At 38.1% G+C, this 17,708-nt stretch overlaps 1 protein-coding gene across 2 annotated transcripts; it reads left to right on the forward strand.

The window, feature by feature from the left end:
* Positions 1-1,643: 1,643 nt before the first annotated feature.
* On the forward strand, positions 1,644-17,129 carry LOC126493840 (acidic mammalian chitinase). Of its 2 annotated transcripts, XM_050130968.1 has the most exons (12): positions 1,644-1,668; positions 2,817-2,846; positions 3,723-3,924; positions 9,298-9,354; positions 10,025-10,190; positions 14,035-14,159; positions 14,344-14,467; positions 14,738-14,923; positions 15,688-15,807; positions 15,894-16,024; positions 16,533-16,543; positions 16,876-17,129. In XM_050130968.1, exons 1-12 carry the CDS (start codon positions 1,644-1,646, stop codon positions 17,127-17,129), a joined length of 1,431 nt encoding a protein of 476 aa, XP_049986925.1. The 2 variants fall into 2 exon arrangements, with proteins under 2 accessions (XP_049986925.1, XP_049986924.1); XM_050130967.1 differs by lacking the exon at positions 16,533-16,543 and having other exon boundaries at positions 15,894-16,032.
* The last annotated feature ends 579 nt before the right edge of the window (positions 17,130-17,708 follow it).

A 17,708-nucleotide genomic window follows, 5' to 3' on the forward strand; every position in this document is an offset into this window, starting at 1 on the left:
TGAAAGAACTAGATGCTTATACCCTATTGTTGAAGAAACTAGATAATTAAACCCTATTGCTGAGTAAACTGTATAGTTAGACCCTATTGCTGAAGGCACTAGATAGTTAGACACTATTGCTGAAGGCACTAGATAGTTACACCCTATTGCTGAAGAAACTAGATAGTTAGACCCTGTTGCTGAAGGAACTAGATAGTTAGTTCATATTGCTGTAGGCACTAGATAGTTAGACACTTTTTGCTGAAAAAAGTAGATATTTAGACTCTATTGTTGAAGGAACTAGATAGTTAGACCATATTGCTGTAGAAACTAGATAGTTAGACATGGAATGGTGTGGGAGAATTGTCTGTATTCTGTTAATCATGTTTTCAATAAATGCTGATTGGCCAGGCAAGAAGTATAGGCAGGTCAACCAGACAGGAAGTAGAGGCTGGGTGATGAGAACAGGAGAATGCTGGGAAGGAGGAAGCCCATTTCTCACCAGTCCTCCCCAGAACACTGAAGAAGCAGGATGTGACCTGCCCCGCTGAAAGAGGTACTGAGCCATGTGGCTAACATAGATAAGAATAATGGGTTAATATAAGTTACAAGAGCTAATAAGAAGCCTGAGCTAATGGGTCAATCAGTTTATATCTAATGAATTCTGTGTGATTCTTTGGGGCTTACTGGCTGTGGGAACTGGGCAGGATGAAAACCCCAACAAGCTGGCCCCTTGTGTTACAATGGAAAAATCAAGTTGAAACTCATGAAAGCTTTCATATTTCATGTTGTGGAAGGTGCTCTGCAGGCTTCGGGTGAAGAAGAATCAATCATTTTACAAGGNGTAACCAAAAGCTTTGTGGTCGGATATGAGGGCTTTTAGCCAGAGGGAATTTATATCTAGTGCTTTAAATATATCGACTTAAGAGCTTGGAGAACATATTTTTATTGTTCTGCAAAATACAAATGGTGTCAAACTGCCTTCTATATATTTATAAGTATATATTAGTGTTATTTTTAGGAATAGTGGATACATCTTGGCTAAAGAAGAAATTGACTAAGATTGGTCAATCAGAATTCATTTTGAATTCCTAGAGTCTTAAACCAATTATCCTTGTAATTATAACTTGAAGTTAGTCCTAAGAACAGATATGGGTAGAATATTTAGGAAGCATCTCCAAAAGAGGGATAGTTCTTCAGGCACTTACGGTACATTTTACATGTGGGAAGCTCCATAGAATAGAGATTTTAAAAACAGCAATAATTCCCAAAGATTTTCAGTGTTTACTTTGCAATAAGATCCTTCCTTAGTGCCAGGTACAAAACGTCCACAAAATGAAACTTAACTTCAGTATATGAACAGGTGTTTGTCCACACTGGGAAGTGCCAAAAAAGATATTAAGTCTAAAGGTCATATTTAATGGATGTCCTACATGCCCTTCCTAAGGAGACATGGTGCTATTTATTTGACACAAGGAAGGAAAGGTAATGACATTGATGACAGAAGTAAGCAACCAAATCTGATGAGGAGATTTGTGAATATAATGATTAGTCACGTACATACCTTGGATAAACACTGTCCATTGAGAAACCCTTGTGATAAGTAGGCACTCAGATGGTAGAAAAAGCCATTCATGACCTGCTTGACCAGTACTGCAGGCACCATGGCCAAGCTCATTCTTGTTGCTGGTGAGTCTGTAATCTTGCTTTGTGTCTGTCTTTCTCAGGCTCTCATAATCATGAAAGAGTCATTACACTACAACTCTATACTTTTCCTTCCTTTCTTCTCACTACAAGCATTCTTCCTTCATGCAATCAGTCTTTCTCTTGTTCTCAAAGCTCATGTCACTAGCATGGCCACAAAAGCAAGTCTCCTTTCCTGTTCCATCCAGTAGTTCTTTTTATGCACTTATCGTCCTGCACAACGTGCCTTAAATGATTTATGTTCATTTATTTCTTCGTGTCCTGGAACTAAATCCTTGGGAGGTAAAATCCACAGGAATAGGCATAAAGCCATGCAAGTTGTCTTTGCTTTGCTTTCTGTAGGATTATTTCTTATCTATCCTTTATAGTCCTGGTTAGGTGATGATGACATACGTGTTCCTCTGAGACATTCAATCCAAGTGGTGGATTAAGTAGTTGTCAAGGCCCAGTTCACATCCAAAGCTTGCTATCTGCTTTAAATTTGTGCTCTAGAAACTTTATTTTTCTTCAAAGTCTTTTTATAGGAATACTGAAGCCTAACACATAAAAGAAGCAGTGGCCCACTTCTCTTGACAGTGGTTTAATCTTATGGTTCCAGTACTCAGGTGACACAGGCAGGAGGTTCTCCATGTCAAGGCCAGATTGGGCTGTAGAGTGAGATGATGCCTAAAAGAAAGTGCTCTATTGAAGCCAAGGAGCAGCTCCTGGAGGCTTGCATCATGAATTCTCTAACAAAACTTCTCTGCAGATGCTTCTAACATATTCCTGCTGCTCGACTCACTGCTTTAAAGGATGTCTTATCTGTTGAAGTCCTGAGCTCATATCAACTCTGGAAATGAGACACATCTGAAGCATGATCACTGAGTGCAGTGAATTTGGAGCAATTTCAGTCAGCCCTGCTTTGTAGATAGTAGACTTCATACTTACAAAAGTTATGACCCAGAATGGAGAAAAAGGTAAAGGGTACTTTTGATCAACTGGTAAAGTGTAGATCAAAGAATGTTTTCTAAAAAGATTGCCCTTTTACACGAGTCACAACACATGGCAAACCAGATGAACCATAAGTCTCTAGAGTTATATTTGAGAGGATTCAGAGAGCTGGTTCAGAACAAATGTGTATTTTCTTTCACTAGGTCTGGCCCTTCTGCTGAATGCTTATCTGGGTAAGTCACAATTCCGTGTTTTACTGGCTACAAAATAATTAGCTACCCTAAAACACAAACACCCAAATTTACATAAAACAATTGTCTGATTAATATAATTAAAAATACACCCAGGTAAAGTCAGACTTCTGTCTTTGTGGGACCACCAGCTCTTCAATATTGACACTGAGACTTATTATTAATTATGGGAGCCTGGCTTTTAGCTTAGGCTTGTTACCAACTAACTCTATGACTAAAATTAACCTGTTTTTATTAGTCTACATTCTACCATGTGGCTTTTACCTGTCTCCCCTTCTGTATGCCTGACCTATTCCTTAACTCACTGGTGTCACTCTTGCACATAGATTCTAACTGCCTGAGTTTCTCCTTCTGCTTAGAATTCCTGCCTTTCCTTTCCTGTCTAGTTTTTGGTCACTCAGATTTTTTATTAATACAATCACAGTGACATAACTTCAGTGTACAAATATCCAGCATAACCCCAGTGTTACTCTATTTGGGAAATTAAACAAGACATAAAACATAATAGAAAGAGAGAGATGGGTTTGTTTTGTGTAAGAGTAGGCTTTTAGCTCAGTCGTTACTACTATCCTCTATAGCTTGACCACCTAAGGGTTCTTAAATTATCATTCACTGAGACCACTGGACTCGAAGAACTATGAGTATACCATATTAGAAGAAGTCTAAGATTTTCCAAACTCTCAAAGAGAATATATACCATTTCTTAACTCATTTCCAGGAGTGCTCAACTAGTCACCTCCAGCTGGAGATCAGGCTTACAATGTGGGTGGGTGGGTGGGGCATAAGCAAAGCCCAAACTTTCATCATAGTTCAGTGATATCTATACTGGACCATCATCCTTATTTTTAACCACCACAGGGTCTGCCTACAAACTGGTATGCTACTTCTCCAACTGGGCCCAGTATCGGCCAGGCCTAGGGCGTTTCACACCCGATAACATCGACCCTTGCCTGTGTACTCACCTGATTTATGCTTTTGCTGGGATGCAGAACAATGAGATCACCACGATAGAATGGAATGATGTAGACTTATACAAAGCTTTCAATGACCTCAAAAACAGGTAAAATAAAGGGGTAAATATCTAAATTAGTATCATTTGAACAAGTTATTGCCAAGTCCCAGTTCCTTTAAAGATATTAGTCAAAACTGAATATCACAAGTCAATGTTTATTATCTATCTATCTATCTATCTATCTATCTATCTATCTATCTATCTATCTATCTATTTTTGTATCTATTATCTATGATCTTTTACTTTTAAAAATTAATTTTTAGAATTTGTATAAATGCATCCAAATCATATTACTACCTTCTCAATATTCCTCAGATGCTCTCTCTTTCTCTACCTATACAACTTCATTTTCCTCGTCTTTGTTTTAAGCTCACGTAGTCTAATTTGTGCTGTCTATGTATTCCTCAGTGTGTGGGAATTAACTGGAATAATGTTTGCCTACAAGGAGTCAACCACTCTCCCAGAACCTATCATTTGGCACCAGTGCTTCAGCTACAGATGCGCCCTTATACCCACCCTCTCTTTCCATGATGGTGTTTAGTCTGGCTTGAGATCGTGGATGTCTTGTGCAGGGTGTTCCACCTGAAGTGAAGTGTATTCATATGTGCAACTTCCCCGTTGTTTCTGGAAAACAACATATTGTAGTCCACTGTCTCTGCTTCTTTCTACCTTCTCTTCTGTGATATTTCCCTATTTGATTTATGGCTTGGTGCACATAATAAAACTCACAAAGGCATTATTGTCAGGACCAAGAACCTGTGGATAGACAGGTTCTTTTGATTTCTTGTTGATACAAATTGTTTTCAAAATATGATACAATGCTATGAATTGTAGGCTCTATGTTGTAGAGATAAGCTCTGAACTCATTCTATCTAATTCAAAGTTTGTATTGCTGACCAACATCTCTTTAATCCTTTCTTTTATGCTTAAACATTAGAACTTTCATATGATCATTTTTGCTTCATTTTATTATATTTTATTTTATCATGTTTAGCTATCTTTTAGAAGCCTATTGTTTTCTAATAATAGTAAGAAAGGGAATGAATACAGAGAGAAGAGTAAAGGTGAAAGAGTGGGAGTTTTTGAAGGGGGAGAAATAATCAGGGTATATTGTATGAAAAAAATCTATTTTCAATGAAAACAAAAAAACAAAATTCTGCCATCTACTTTTCTGAGTTTAAATATTTTAGATTCTGCTTATAAGTGAGATCTTGTATTATTTGTTAATCTATGTCTTTAATTTTTAATTTCAGCTAGCATGTTTTCAAAAGTAAAAATTTTGTTCCAAATAGCAGATTTTATTCTTTTAAAGATTGTATAACATACTTAATTGCATATTATAGCACATGGTTTCTAAAGTTTCATTCTTTTCTAGACATTTGCAGTGATTTTGTACCTTAAATTACTAATAATAATGCTACAATGAATATTGAAGTGCTATCATGGACAATATGGCTTATCTATTCTGTTTTTGATAAAATCCACTCTCAATAATGTTTTAGTTTAAATTTTTTTCCTGATGAGTAATGGGCCAACTATTTTTATATATCTTTAGGACATTTAAATTATTATTTGAAAAATCTATTCAAGGTCTTCTCCCTTTTACAATTAGGTTGTTTCCTTGAAATTGAGATGAGTTCTTCATATGTTTGGGATAGCATTCCTAGGAAGATAGTTTGCAGATATTTTCTCCTCTTCGTTAAGCTGAAAATCAATCTACTTCAAGATCCAGTCCATCAGTCATGGGTATATACTCAATGAATCCTACATTTTACTGTAGAGATACTTGCTTATCCATGGTCACTGCTGTTCTATTCATAATGACCAGAAATGGGAAACAGCTTAATTGTCAATCAGCTAATGAGTAGATAATGAAAACACGACACATTTATACAATATAGTATTATTCAACTGTCAAGAAAAATGAAATTTGCAGGTAAATGGATGGAGTTAGAAACTATCATCCTGAGCTAGGTAACCCAGACCCAAAGGATAATCATCACATGTTTTTTCATATGTGTGGATGTTTGACTTTAAGCTTTGCATATGTGTGCTTCATCTGAATAGCCAAAGAGGTTATGTAATTAAAAAGGGATCAGGCAGGAGGATACACTCTTCCAAAACAGAAAACAAAATATAGTTTTATAAAGAGATAAAAGGAAAATAGAATAGGAAGACTAAGTCGTGGAGGGGATGGTGGGCTGAATAAAGGAGAGAATAAGGGGAGTGACAATCTACACTAAAGGCATTTTGACAAATCATATGGAAACCTACTACTATAGAGATTATTTATATATATATATTAGACGTATTATATATAAAGATATTTTTCATTTATTGAAGATAGATTCTCTTATCATACAACATATCAAGATTACAGTTTCCCCTTCCTCTTCTCCCATTCTTCCCTACTTCTTTTTCCTGAAGGAGTACTCCCTTTCTGTCTTTCATTAGGAAAGAAAAGACTTCTAAAAATAATAATTGAATATGATAAGAATAAGATAAAACTACCATATTGAAGTTGGACATGGAAAACCAACAGTAGATAAAGATTATAAAGCACAGTCTCAAGAATCACAGCTCTACTTGCTTTCACAGTGAGGGGTACCATAACATACTAAACTAATAGTTATAACATGTATGAAGAAAACTTGTTCTTGACCACTGTAGACCATGAGCTTATATGTACTTGTTTAGTTGATTCAGAAGTTCTTGGTCTTCTGGTGTATTCTATCTCCTCTTCATCTTAGGACCTTTCTGCCAGCCTGGTGGTGGTGGCACATGTCTTTAATCCCAGCAGTCAGCAGTCAGGTTCAGGAAGATGTCTGTGAGTTCAAGACCAGCATGGACTACAGAATGAATACAGGATAGCCAAAGCTACACAGAAAAAAACCGTTTAAAAAACAAAACAAAGCAAAATGAATCTGCTTCTCATTTGGCAGGATTCCCTGAGCTCAGAGGGGAGGGACTTGATGGAGACCTCTCAGTTTCACTCTCTCAATGTATAATGTCTGACTGTGGGTCTCTGACTCTGTTCCCATCTGCTGTCAGAAGAAGTCTTTTTGATGATGATTAGATAAGGTCTATGACTATAGCAGAATACTATTGGGAGTCATTTTGATTGTATTTATTTCTTTATAAATCAGTAGTGTTTTGTTTTACCCTAGTTCTTTGGGTTATCCATTTGCTCATTCTTGACTACCCTAGAATGTCAGGCATGAGTTCCTTTTTGTGGAGTGGGCCTTAGGTCAAATCAGACATTGGTTGGCTTCTCGCAGAAGTTCTGTGCCACAATTGTAGTAGCATATTTTGTAGCAGGACAGATTGTAGGTTGAAGATTTTGTGCCTGGGTTGGTGTCCATGTTTGTGTTTCAGCAGGTTGCAAAGTACTTTCCCACACCAAAGAGACTAGGACACAGGGTTGAAGGCTACATGTGGGCACCAGCTTCGCTTCTCCATGTTCAATGAGACGTGTGGATGTTTTCCTTGGCAATGGGTCCCCACTGTCAGTATGTGGAGAGTGGCCTTTTGTTTTAGCAATATCCTGGGTGTTTTTGGGGATTTCCAAGGGATACCCTTGGCCAACAACTCAATTAAATGTAACTGGTCCTACAACTGAATAGCTTACCTGGCTAAAAGTGGTGAACAGCTGAGATATCATATCCCCCATTATTAGTAATCCCCATGAGGGTCACCTTTACAGATTTGAGGACATTTCCATTTTATTAGGTTTCCACTCAACAACCCCAAATTCCCCTCCCCATTCTAACTGTGTAGTTGGGACTTTTTCTCTCCTACCCATCAGGTCCTAATGCGGAACATGGAGGCTTTCTTAATTATGAAAGCTCAGTTAATAACTTAGGCTGGTTTCTAACTAGCTCCTAGAACTTAAATTAACCCTTTTCTATCAATTTGTATATTGTCACATGGCTCTTGGCTTGTTAACTTTTCCTTTCATTGTTTTTTTTGAGCTATACATTTTTCTTTACTCCCTTCACTTTCTCCCCCACCTCTACCCTCTCCCATGACCTCCAAGCAACCAAGTTATTCAGGAGATGTTGCCATTTTCTCCTTCCTATACAGATCCTTGCGTGTCTCTCTTGGGTGTCCCCTTTGTTGTTTAGATTCTCTGGGGTTGTGGACTGTAGGCTGGTTTTTCTTTGCTTTCTGTCTAAAAACCACTTATTTAGTGAGTGCAAATTATATTTGCTTTTCTGGGCTTGGTTTATCTCACTCAATAGGACTTTTTCTAGTTCCACCCATTTGTCCGCAAATTTCAAGATGTCATTATTTTTTACTTTTGTGCAGTACTCCATTGTGTAAATGTAACACATCTTCTTTATCCATTCTTCAGTTGAGGGGTAGCTAAGTTGTTTACAGGTTCTGGTTATTATGAATAGTGCTGCTTTGAACACAGTTGATCACATGTTCTTGTGGTATGGTTGAGCATAATTTTTTTTGAGGTTGAATATTTATTCAAGGGGTTACGAAGAGGGAAGGAAGAAGGGGGAGAGAGAGAGATGAGAAGAAAGAGACAGAGAAGGGGGGAGCAGAGAAGTGGGGAGAGAGGCAGAAGCAAAGCTGCCTCTCCAAGAGGAATATGGAAAAGAGGTTGAGCATAATTTGGGTATATACCAGACAATGGTATTGCTGGGTCTTGAGATAGATTATTTCCTTATATTCTGAGAAACCCCCATACTGTTTCCCAAAGTAGTTGTACAAGTTTTCACTCCCACCATCAATGGAGGAACATTCTTGAAGCAATTAGAAATATAAAATATTTTCATTATAGTTTATAATACCGATACTACAGCTATGAAATAGCAATGAAATAATTTTATGTTTGGGTGTCACCCCAACATGAGGAACTGTATTAAAGGGTCACAGCATTAGGAAGGTTAAGAACGATTGCCCTAAAGTAATATAGTCAGAAACTTAGGGGAAAGGAAAATGAAGCTAGAATTTTCATGTCCTCTCACTACCCTTGCACTTAATTCTTATGATCCAGACATTTCATAATCACCATTCCCATCTATGTCTGTAAAGTCAAGTCAATTAACTTATATTAATTATTATAGTGTATACTAAAGTAATTACACTTTAGCATTATTCAACACTTTATCTGATGAAGCAGCAAGGAGGTAATTATGCTTCTACGTTATATATAGTACAAATACTGCTAGTACAAGACAATAAGACTGAAGAGTTGTATAGATCTGATTTCTCTGAGTGTCTCTGACCTCATTTATGGTGATAATAAAGTTTTAGTGGTGGAAGAAAATACCTCAAATAACTCTTCAGCAGACAGTACGACACCATACCATTTCAGCAGACACAATACTATAAACAGCAATGCTGTTTTAAATGGCAGAACCCATGAATTTAAACATGTCTCTCCTTTTTTTTTCTTTTGCTTTAAAGGAATAGCAAATTGAAAACCCTCTTGGCCATTGGAGGCTGGAACTTTGGATCTGGCCCGTAAGTTCTCTTTAGAAAAGCAATTGTTCATTAAAAGATGATGTATTTCAAGCAGGATCCTTGCCCTTTTAGATTTCAAAACTCCTGTTGTATATTAAGGACCTCCATTAAATTAAGGTCTAACTTAATAAAGTACCATAAAAATCATAATTCTTATTAGAAAATTTTAGGATGTCTATTGTGACTTTCCTAGGGATAAATTTTGATGGATGCTTTGGGATGCCATCCTCTGAGTTTTAGTTGCTTGCTTCTAAAGAAGCCCCTTCATAAAGTATATAAAGGGCACAAGGACTGATGAAGGTTGTGTATATCTATTGTCTGTCTTCCTGACAGGTATACCAACAAGACTTACTTGAATACACATGAACTGGGGGCTTTATGAAGACACAACATTGTCTGTGAACTAAGTTGGTTAAGTATTGAAAACAATAGGACCATTTAAAAAAAACAGTCTGGGTTGGGAGTGGGGATGGACATAAGATAATGTGGTTGCTGAGATACTGTGACTGGCAAGAGTAATGATTGCAAAGAGAGAACCCTAAAATGTATTTTAATTCTCAATCAGGTCCTGGGTAAGGACGGTGAGGAAGAAATTGAACTGCAAACTGTTTTCATTCTTGTGTGTTAAGAATGTCAAGGTCTTATTCTAACTTATTTTGGTTTCTCTCAGCTTCACTGCCATGGTCTCCACTTCCCAGAACCGCAACACCTTCATCACTTCAGCCATCAAATTCCTGCGACAGTATGGGTTTGATGGACTGGATCTGGACTGGGAATACCCAGGCTCTAGTGGGAGCACTCCTGAGGACAAGCATCTCTTTACTGTCCTGGTGAAGGTGAGGAAAGTTGGAGGAGGTGGTATCCTTATAACTGAAAATCTATTTTTCCCAAGGATAACTGGGTGCCTGCAAACCAAACATGTATTAATATTTATGGAATATTAGCAAAATAAAATCTGTATGATACCATGTACTCCTTGAATAAGCTATATATTGGACATTACTCTATATGTTTTTTCCAAACCACAATTCATTTCATCTTGACATTTACTCTATGATATATGTTCACTAAGCATTATGGTCTTTGTTTTACAGATAAATAAGGTACCGAATATATGTAAGTAAATCGAACATCACACAGATAGTGTCACAAATACCTGTGCTGTCTGTTACTGAGTCATTGCTCAAAACTATCTACTGTCATTGAGGAATTTAGCTCTGTGCAAGTTATTTGGTAAAAGCCAAAACCAAGGATAAAGCAAAATCTTGACTTTAGAGAACACATAGCTGAGGAATGAAGCATAAGCAATAGCTCTAGTATATTTTGATAAATACTGATGTAATAACCGTCTACAGACTTCAAAACCAAATGAGGAGTTACCTGATTCAGCTATTGGGAACAGTCACAAGGAGCTTTCTAGTAAAGTGTTGCTGGACCTCACTGAGCGAACTTGGTGTTATCCAATTCAGTGAGGGTGGAAATCACACAAGAGAAGAGAGATTTGTGTGTGCACTTGGGGAACGAGTTTCAAGCCTGTGAGAACAAATAGGTGGCAAGAATCAGATCATGTGGAGACTTTTATATTAAGTTAAAGAATTCTGAATTTACCTACGGACAATGTAGATCTTTGAAAGATTTCATAGCCAATAAATATGACAAGGCTTGTAATTTTGGGATGGTTATTTTCGGGTTAACTATGAATCATGGATTGTGAGTGGAGAGGCAGGATAAAGCAGGAGTTCAAAGAAGTAAGTGAAGTAAAAGGTGACCAAGGTCCCCCTAGTGGCCTTAGGACTGGAAGAAGAAGAGAATATACAGAGATCTATAAAAAGAACAAATATCAGTAAGAATTGGGTTTGAAGTAGAAAGGATTCCTAGTTTTCTGATTTGGAAGACTAATTTTATTTTAGTGGAGCTGGTATAGATAAGAAAAATAATAAGATTGTTTTATTTAGCTTTGAATATGCATATGTCACATCTGGAATAACCACAAATAATTGAATAAATACCAATCTAGATGCCACAATAAAAAAACACTACTGAGCTCATCAGCAAATGTATATAATTGCTAAGGAAAAATAAACGGAATGGTAAAGCAATAGTTATTATGTTTGTCAAATTGGGAAAGAAATTGGTAGTTAATAAATTGACTCTTTACACCACAGTAATAAGAAAACCTGTTTTTATTTGATTTTGTTGTTTTTATTTTTGTACATTGGAAGTGGAAGCAGTGATTAGAGGTTTAAAAACAGTATAGTAAAGTAGGCTGCATGTTGGAGTTGTTTCTGTTTTGGAGAAATATTTGCTGTTCAAGAGTGAATATCTTAGCATGCACCTTCTGGGTGTGTAGTTTCCACTGTGTAAATGAGTGAAGTCCTGACTACGCACCTACTAAACACATCCTTTCCTGTTATACAATCTCTTCCAGGAAAATCAAGTCTGTAATATTGGGGGACACAAAAGTTAAGGTAGTCTTGGTTGATTACAGTTTCATCGTAGGCAGTCTAAGGTGAGGTAGTATTGTGGTTTTGTTTGGCCCTTCTAGCTAGCGGTTTAGCTGGAGACAAGGGTTTTTCTTTTTTTTTTGAAATTTATGAACCAAACCTGTGAAATTAAGCTGTACATTTTCTGACCTTTCAGTGACCTCACCATAACATGGGTTTCAGATAGTAATGTAAATTATTTTCTTCATCAATTCATGTGTCAGGTGCTGCCAAATAATCCCTTTTTACACTATTACTCTCCTTTGCTAATCAAAAGCTGGTTGCCTGATATCTGGGCAGGAAGTGCGAGAATCAGACTCGTAGAATTTTGGGAAGAGGAAGGCCAGACACAGAGAGCCACCAGAAATAAGCAAGATGAGAATGTTGGATTTAGAAAAGGTACCAAGCCACATGGCTAAACAGAGATAAGAGTTATTGATTAATTTAAGTGTAACAGTTAGTTAGTAACAAGCCTAGGCTATTGTCTGAGCACTTTTGAATACTATTATCTGTTTGGTTTGATTATTTGGTATTAATCAGTTGGGATAGGAAAACATCTGTTTACAATCAGATCATCAGCTGGCTTCATAATAACTTCAATTTTTGACTAGTGAGATGCTTTGGTAGGTAATGTTTTTTGTCCAAAGCATGAGAACCTGAGTTCAAGTTTCTAGAGCCCACATTAGGCCAAATGCACCAATGCACATCCGCAATCCTAGGGTTCCTATAGAGATGGGAGACAGAGACAGGAGCATCCCTGGAAGCATGTGGACAAGCTAGTCTGGAAAGCACAGTAGCAAAGAACAAAGAGAACTGCCTCAAAGAAGGTAGAAGGTGAGACTGGCAACTGTGGTTGTCAAATGTGCTTGTATTCACACATGTGAACATGAACATTTTATGTGTGTGTATGTTTATATTACATACATGTATGTGGGGTGTCATTCCACAGACATTGTCCACCTTGATTTTTGAGTCAGTTTCGCAGGATCCTGAAAATAATGATTGGTACAGGCCAGTTGGCCAGTGGACCCTAGGGATCTTTCTGTCTCAGTTTCATCAGTACCAAGATTAACAAAAATGTGCCGCTTTTTTTTGGGTCTGGCTTACCTCACTCAGAGGATAGTGTTTTCTATTTCCATCCATTTGCCTGCAAACTTCAAGAAGTCCTTGTTTTTTACTGCTGAGTAGTACTCTAATATGTATATATTCCATACTTTCTTCATCCATTCTTCANTCCTCAGACACCGTCCACCTTGTGACAGTTTCTCAGTCACTAAAAATAATTATTGGTACAGGCCAGTTGGCCAGTGAGCCCTAGGATCTCTCTGTCTCAGTTTCATCAACACCAAGATTAACAAAAATGTGCCACTTTGCTTTGCTTAAACATTTTATGTGCGTTCTGTGGGAATTGAACTCTTGAACTCAGGTCCTTCTGCCTACCTGGTAAGTACTTCATCCACTAAGATATTTCTATAGGCTCACTTTAGTTTTTGTTGAATAGCTCCAAAGGTAAGAAATAACACATTTTTTCTTAGTTGAAACATTACTATTATAAATTATAACATCTAATTATTGGCTTCAATTCTGCTCAGTGAAGGAGCAGAGAATAAAACCACCGATATTACAGTGTCTGGGTTTACCTATTGAGGACAGACATAACAATCTGCTTATATTCTTCTTCTAGTAAAATATTTCATTTTTTAAAACTATAGCCTACACAGCAATGTTCAGAGGTATCCCTGGAATGTTCTCTGGTGACACAAATAATGCCATCATCAGAGCTCAACTCAGTGTTCCAATTACATGAGAGTCATACAGAATGCAGATGAATTAACATCTGGCACTGAGTTGGACCTGTCACCCAGACATTGCCCCTTTCTCACTTGCTAATTCAGTACTCTATTGAATGATATATTGGTGTTTAAGGTGTACAGAAGAAACTTTCTATACTTCTGTCAACTAGATAAAGGTTGCCAATGAGAGTGTAACTTCAGAAAATTTCCAACTGTCATGCTGGAATTATATTACATAGCTGTAATTTTTAAAAATTAATGTTATATATACTATTGAAATTATTAAGATATTGATAGACAAAATAGATGAAAGCACTTTAGAGAAGAAAGACGCTGTGAAAATATGGATTCATTATACATACATCTCTGAAACTAACTTCAAATATGCTTGCCTTGTTCTACAGGAAATTCGTGAAGCTTTTGAGAAGGAGGCTAATGAGAACAACAAGCCCAGGTTGTTGATTACTGCGGCTGTAGCTGCTGGCGTTTCCACTATTGAGGCTGGCTATGAGATCCGTGAACTCTCTCAGTGAGTGATGTACTTATTCTAATCTTCTGCAGGAAAAATTAAAGCACTGTGGTTATGCTAGAAATGTCTTGCACTCAAAGACCTTGTTTGTGAATTTGCTTTGGAATAGGTGTCTTTGTCGGCATAAATGTGATAAACAGTTGTCAGAAACGTTTAAATACGTTTAAATCTTGCTACCTATCAGGTACCTAGATCAAATCCATGTCATGACATATGACCTCCATGGCTCCTGGGATGGCTACACAGGAGAGAACAGTCCCCTCTACAAATACCCTACTGACACTGGCAGCAATGCTTACCTCAATGTGGTAAGACACTACAGGAATGCAGACTGGGGGTAAAGAAAACCAGATGGAAATAAGACCCCCAATTTACCCAAATTCAGCAACTGTCCAAATTAGATAAAGATCTTCTTAAGTTACAGGCCATATTTCATGAACTATAACTTCATCAAAAGTTTTTGAAAAGAAAATATCAAGAAATAAATCCATTGGTTATGAACATCTTATAATTTGCCTGCTAAAACAAGGAACTAATATAATTAAATACTGACCATTGCCTCTTTACTGCCATTACAGGATTATGCCATGAATTACTGGAAGAACAATGGAGCCCCAGCTGAGAAGCTCATTGTTGGATTCCCAGAATATGGACACAGTTTTCTTCTGAGCAACCCCTCCAATAATGGAATTGGTGCCCCTACCTCTGGTGCTGGGCCTGCTGGACCCTATACCAGGGAGGCTGGGTTCTGGGCCTACTATGAGGTCAGTAGATTGGCTGTCTAGTGCTCTGTGAATTTCAAACCCAACATTGTATATAGCCTTCAGTTTATGATCTCCTGGATCTGAAAGTTCATTTTGCCTATTATATAACTGTAGTAAGCAGTTCACTCCTGGTGCCATATGTTTGGATAACAAGCTTCTAAATTTAATCCAAATATTTCGTCAAGCAAAAGATCATGCTACTAAGAACAGTTTCATTAGCATAGAAACAAACCATATGACCATATTTCTCATTCTACTATGGATTCCAATATTCTAGTACTAAAATATGCATAAAATGTAAGAACTTGATAAATAACTCAATCTGGGAGTGTACACTATTTACCTAGAATGCAACAGCCCCGGATATAATTTCTAGTAGCATAGGACAAAGCAAAGTATTAAGATGTTGTACAATGACTTTTTGTAAAAAAATATTCCAAGCCTTTTTGGTCATTCATTTAATCTGAACATTTAGGAAGCTGAAGCAGTCCTACGTCCAAAGCAAAGCATAGACAGAGTCTACCTTTAAAAGGGAAGACTAGGGGTGTGATGTAGCCCAGTGATAGTCTGTACTGAGCAAGTACATGTCCTGCGTCCATTGCCACCATTGCCATGATGAAAACAACTCATTTTTTTTTACTACAAACAAAACTGAATCATAAAGTTGAGGTAGCCCAACTGAAGATAAGAAAGGAAAGAAATCAATGTTTTCTTTCTTTCATGAAATTAACATATGAACGGTTGAAATCTCTTGATATTTAAAGATTTGCACCTTCCTGAAAAATGGAGCCACTGAAGTCTGGAATGCCCCTCAGGAAGTGCCCTATGCCTATAAAGGCAATGAGTGGGTTGGCTATGACAATGTCAGGAGCTTCGATGTCAAGGTAAGGTCAGCTCCTTGGATTTGCTGACATTACAGCACCAAGGCTCAGGAAATCAAATTAACCTTACACCTTCTATCTTTAAACAGACTCAGTGGCTTAAGCAGAACAATTTTGGAGGTGCCATGATCTGGGCCATTGATCTTGATGACTTCACTGGCTCTTTCTGTGACCAGGGCAAATTCCCTCTGACCTCTACTCTGAATAAGGCCCTCGGTGTGTCCACAAGTAAGTGACAACCTGAGTATGCAGATGGCGTGTTTCTAATGTCCCTTTATCAATATAAAGGCAGGCTTGGCATGCTCACCCCCATTGCATGGGGTATACTCTTCCCATTCCATTCCCTTGTTCTTACCCAGGCGACCTTTCCTAAATCTCAACTTCTAGTGGAATTTTGGGAAACCAGCCTAACTTTGGTGTGTGTGGGAACAATTTTTATTTTTATTTTCTTTTATTGAGCTATACATTTTCTCTGTTCTCCTCCTTGCCTCTCCCTTCCCCCTCAACCCTCTCCCATGGTCCCCCTGCTCCCAATCTACTCAGGAGATCTGGAAAATTTATTTAGGACTTCAAGGTTCGTAAGAGTCTGCAGAAATTGTGCTTATCTTTAGCATACAAATCTGTGTGTGTCCTTTAATGAGTGTGTGTGTGTGTATGTGTGTGTGTGTGTGTGTGTGTGTGTGTTATTCAATGTCTTGCTTAGGTTTCTGGGATGAAATAACAGGAAGTCATGCAAGTAGTACTCTTATTTATCCACAACTCAGGGACTGTCTCAATCTCTGTTTCTAGATTTTTTTCTCCAAGGTATTAATATTCAGATCTTAAAACCATCTCTCTGTGCTAATTCATGAATGCCCTAGATGGCAAAAGAGAGAAAAATAGAAATCGGGACTGGATCCACACTTTTTTCTTCATTCCTGATATGCAATTGTCTTTGAGTCTCTTCAGGTGTGAGACTTCAGCTAATTGCATCCCCTCCTGGCAACAATGTACCTAGTTTTCTTTACTTAGATGTGAAGTTCACAGCCATAGCAGGACCACCCCTCTACTCTCTCTGTTTGTATATTTTAGGTTGCACAGCCCCTGATGTGCCTACTGAGCCTTCTGAGCCAGTGACTTCTCCTCCAGTAACTGGAAGTGGGAGTGGGAGCTCTGGAGGAAGCTCTGAAGGCAGTGGATTCTGTGCTGGCAAAGCTGATGGCCTGTACCCTGTGGCCGATGACAGAAATGCCTTCTGGCACTGCCACAATGGAATCACGTACCAGAAGCGCTGTCAGGCAGGCCTAGTATTTGATACCAGCTGTACTTGCTGCAACTGGCCATGAACCTGACTCTGTCACGCTTTCCCAAACTTCTGCACTTTCCTTTAGCTCTTGCCAAAGATATCTTGCTTCCATCTAAAGCTATATAATAAAATCAGTTCCCAAACCTCGGGGGTCCTTGTTTTTTCTCCATTTAGAAAGACCATCTCTCTCTCTCTCTCTCTCTCTCTCTCTCTCTCTCTCTCTCTGTGTGTGTGTGTGTGTGTGTGTCTGTGTGTGTGAGAGAGAGAGAGAGAGAGAGAGAAAGAGAGAGAGAGAGAGAGNGAGAGAGAGAGAGAGAGAGAGAGAGAGAGAGAGAGAGAGAGAGAGAGAGAGAGAGAGAGAGAGAGAGAGAGAGAGAGAGAGAGGAGGGAGAGAAAGAGAAGAGAGTGTGACAACCTGGTGGAATCACGAATCCTGCATTTTTTTTTACCCTCCAATGCTCATGTGCATGATAGCCTGGGCTCTAGAAGATCTTTGGTGATGGGTCAGTAACCTAGAGATCATCTCCAAGTCTAGAGAATACACAGTGCTGCTTGCATTGCTAAGGAATAAAACTCAAGATCCGCACTCTTGCTGGGGATCTGGTGCTGCTCTAACCAC

The sequence above is a fragment of the Alexandromys fortis genome, unplaced genomic scaffold (assembly GCF_014885135.2).
Source record: "Alexandromys fortis isolate MF-2015 unplaced genomic scaffold, M_Fortis_MF-2015_v1.1 scaffold_356, whole genome shotgun sequence".
Classification (NCBI taxonomy): Eukaryota; Metazoa; Chordata; class Mammalia; order Rodentia; family Cricetidae; genus Alexandromys; species Alexandromys fortis.

Excerpts from the sequence above, each read along its gene's own strand:
- LOC126493840 (XM_050130968.1), top strand. The coding sequence starts at position 1,644 with ATGGCCAAGCTCATTCTTGTTGCTG. Across the intron at positions 2,847-3,722 it reads TCTGCTGAATGCTTATCTGG|GGTCTGCCTACAAACTGGTA; the intron begins GTAAGTCACAAT and ends TAACCACCACAG. Across the intron at positions 14,160-14,343 it reads GAGATCCGTGAACTCTCTCA|GTACCTAGATCAAATCCATG; the intron begins GTGAGTGATGTA and ends GCTACCTATCAG.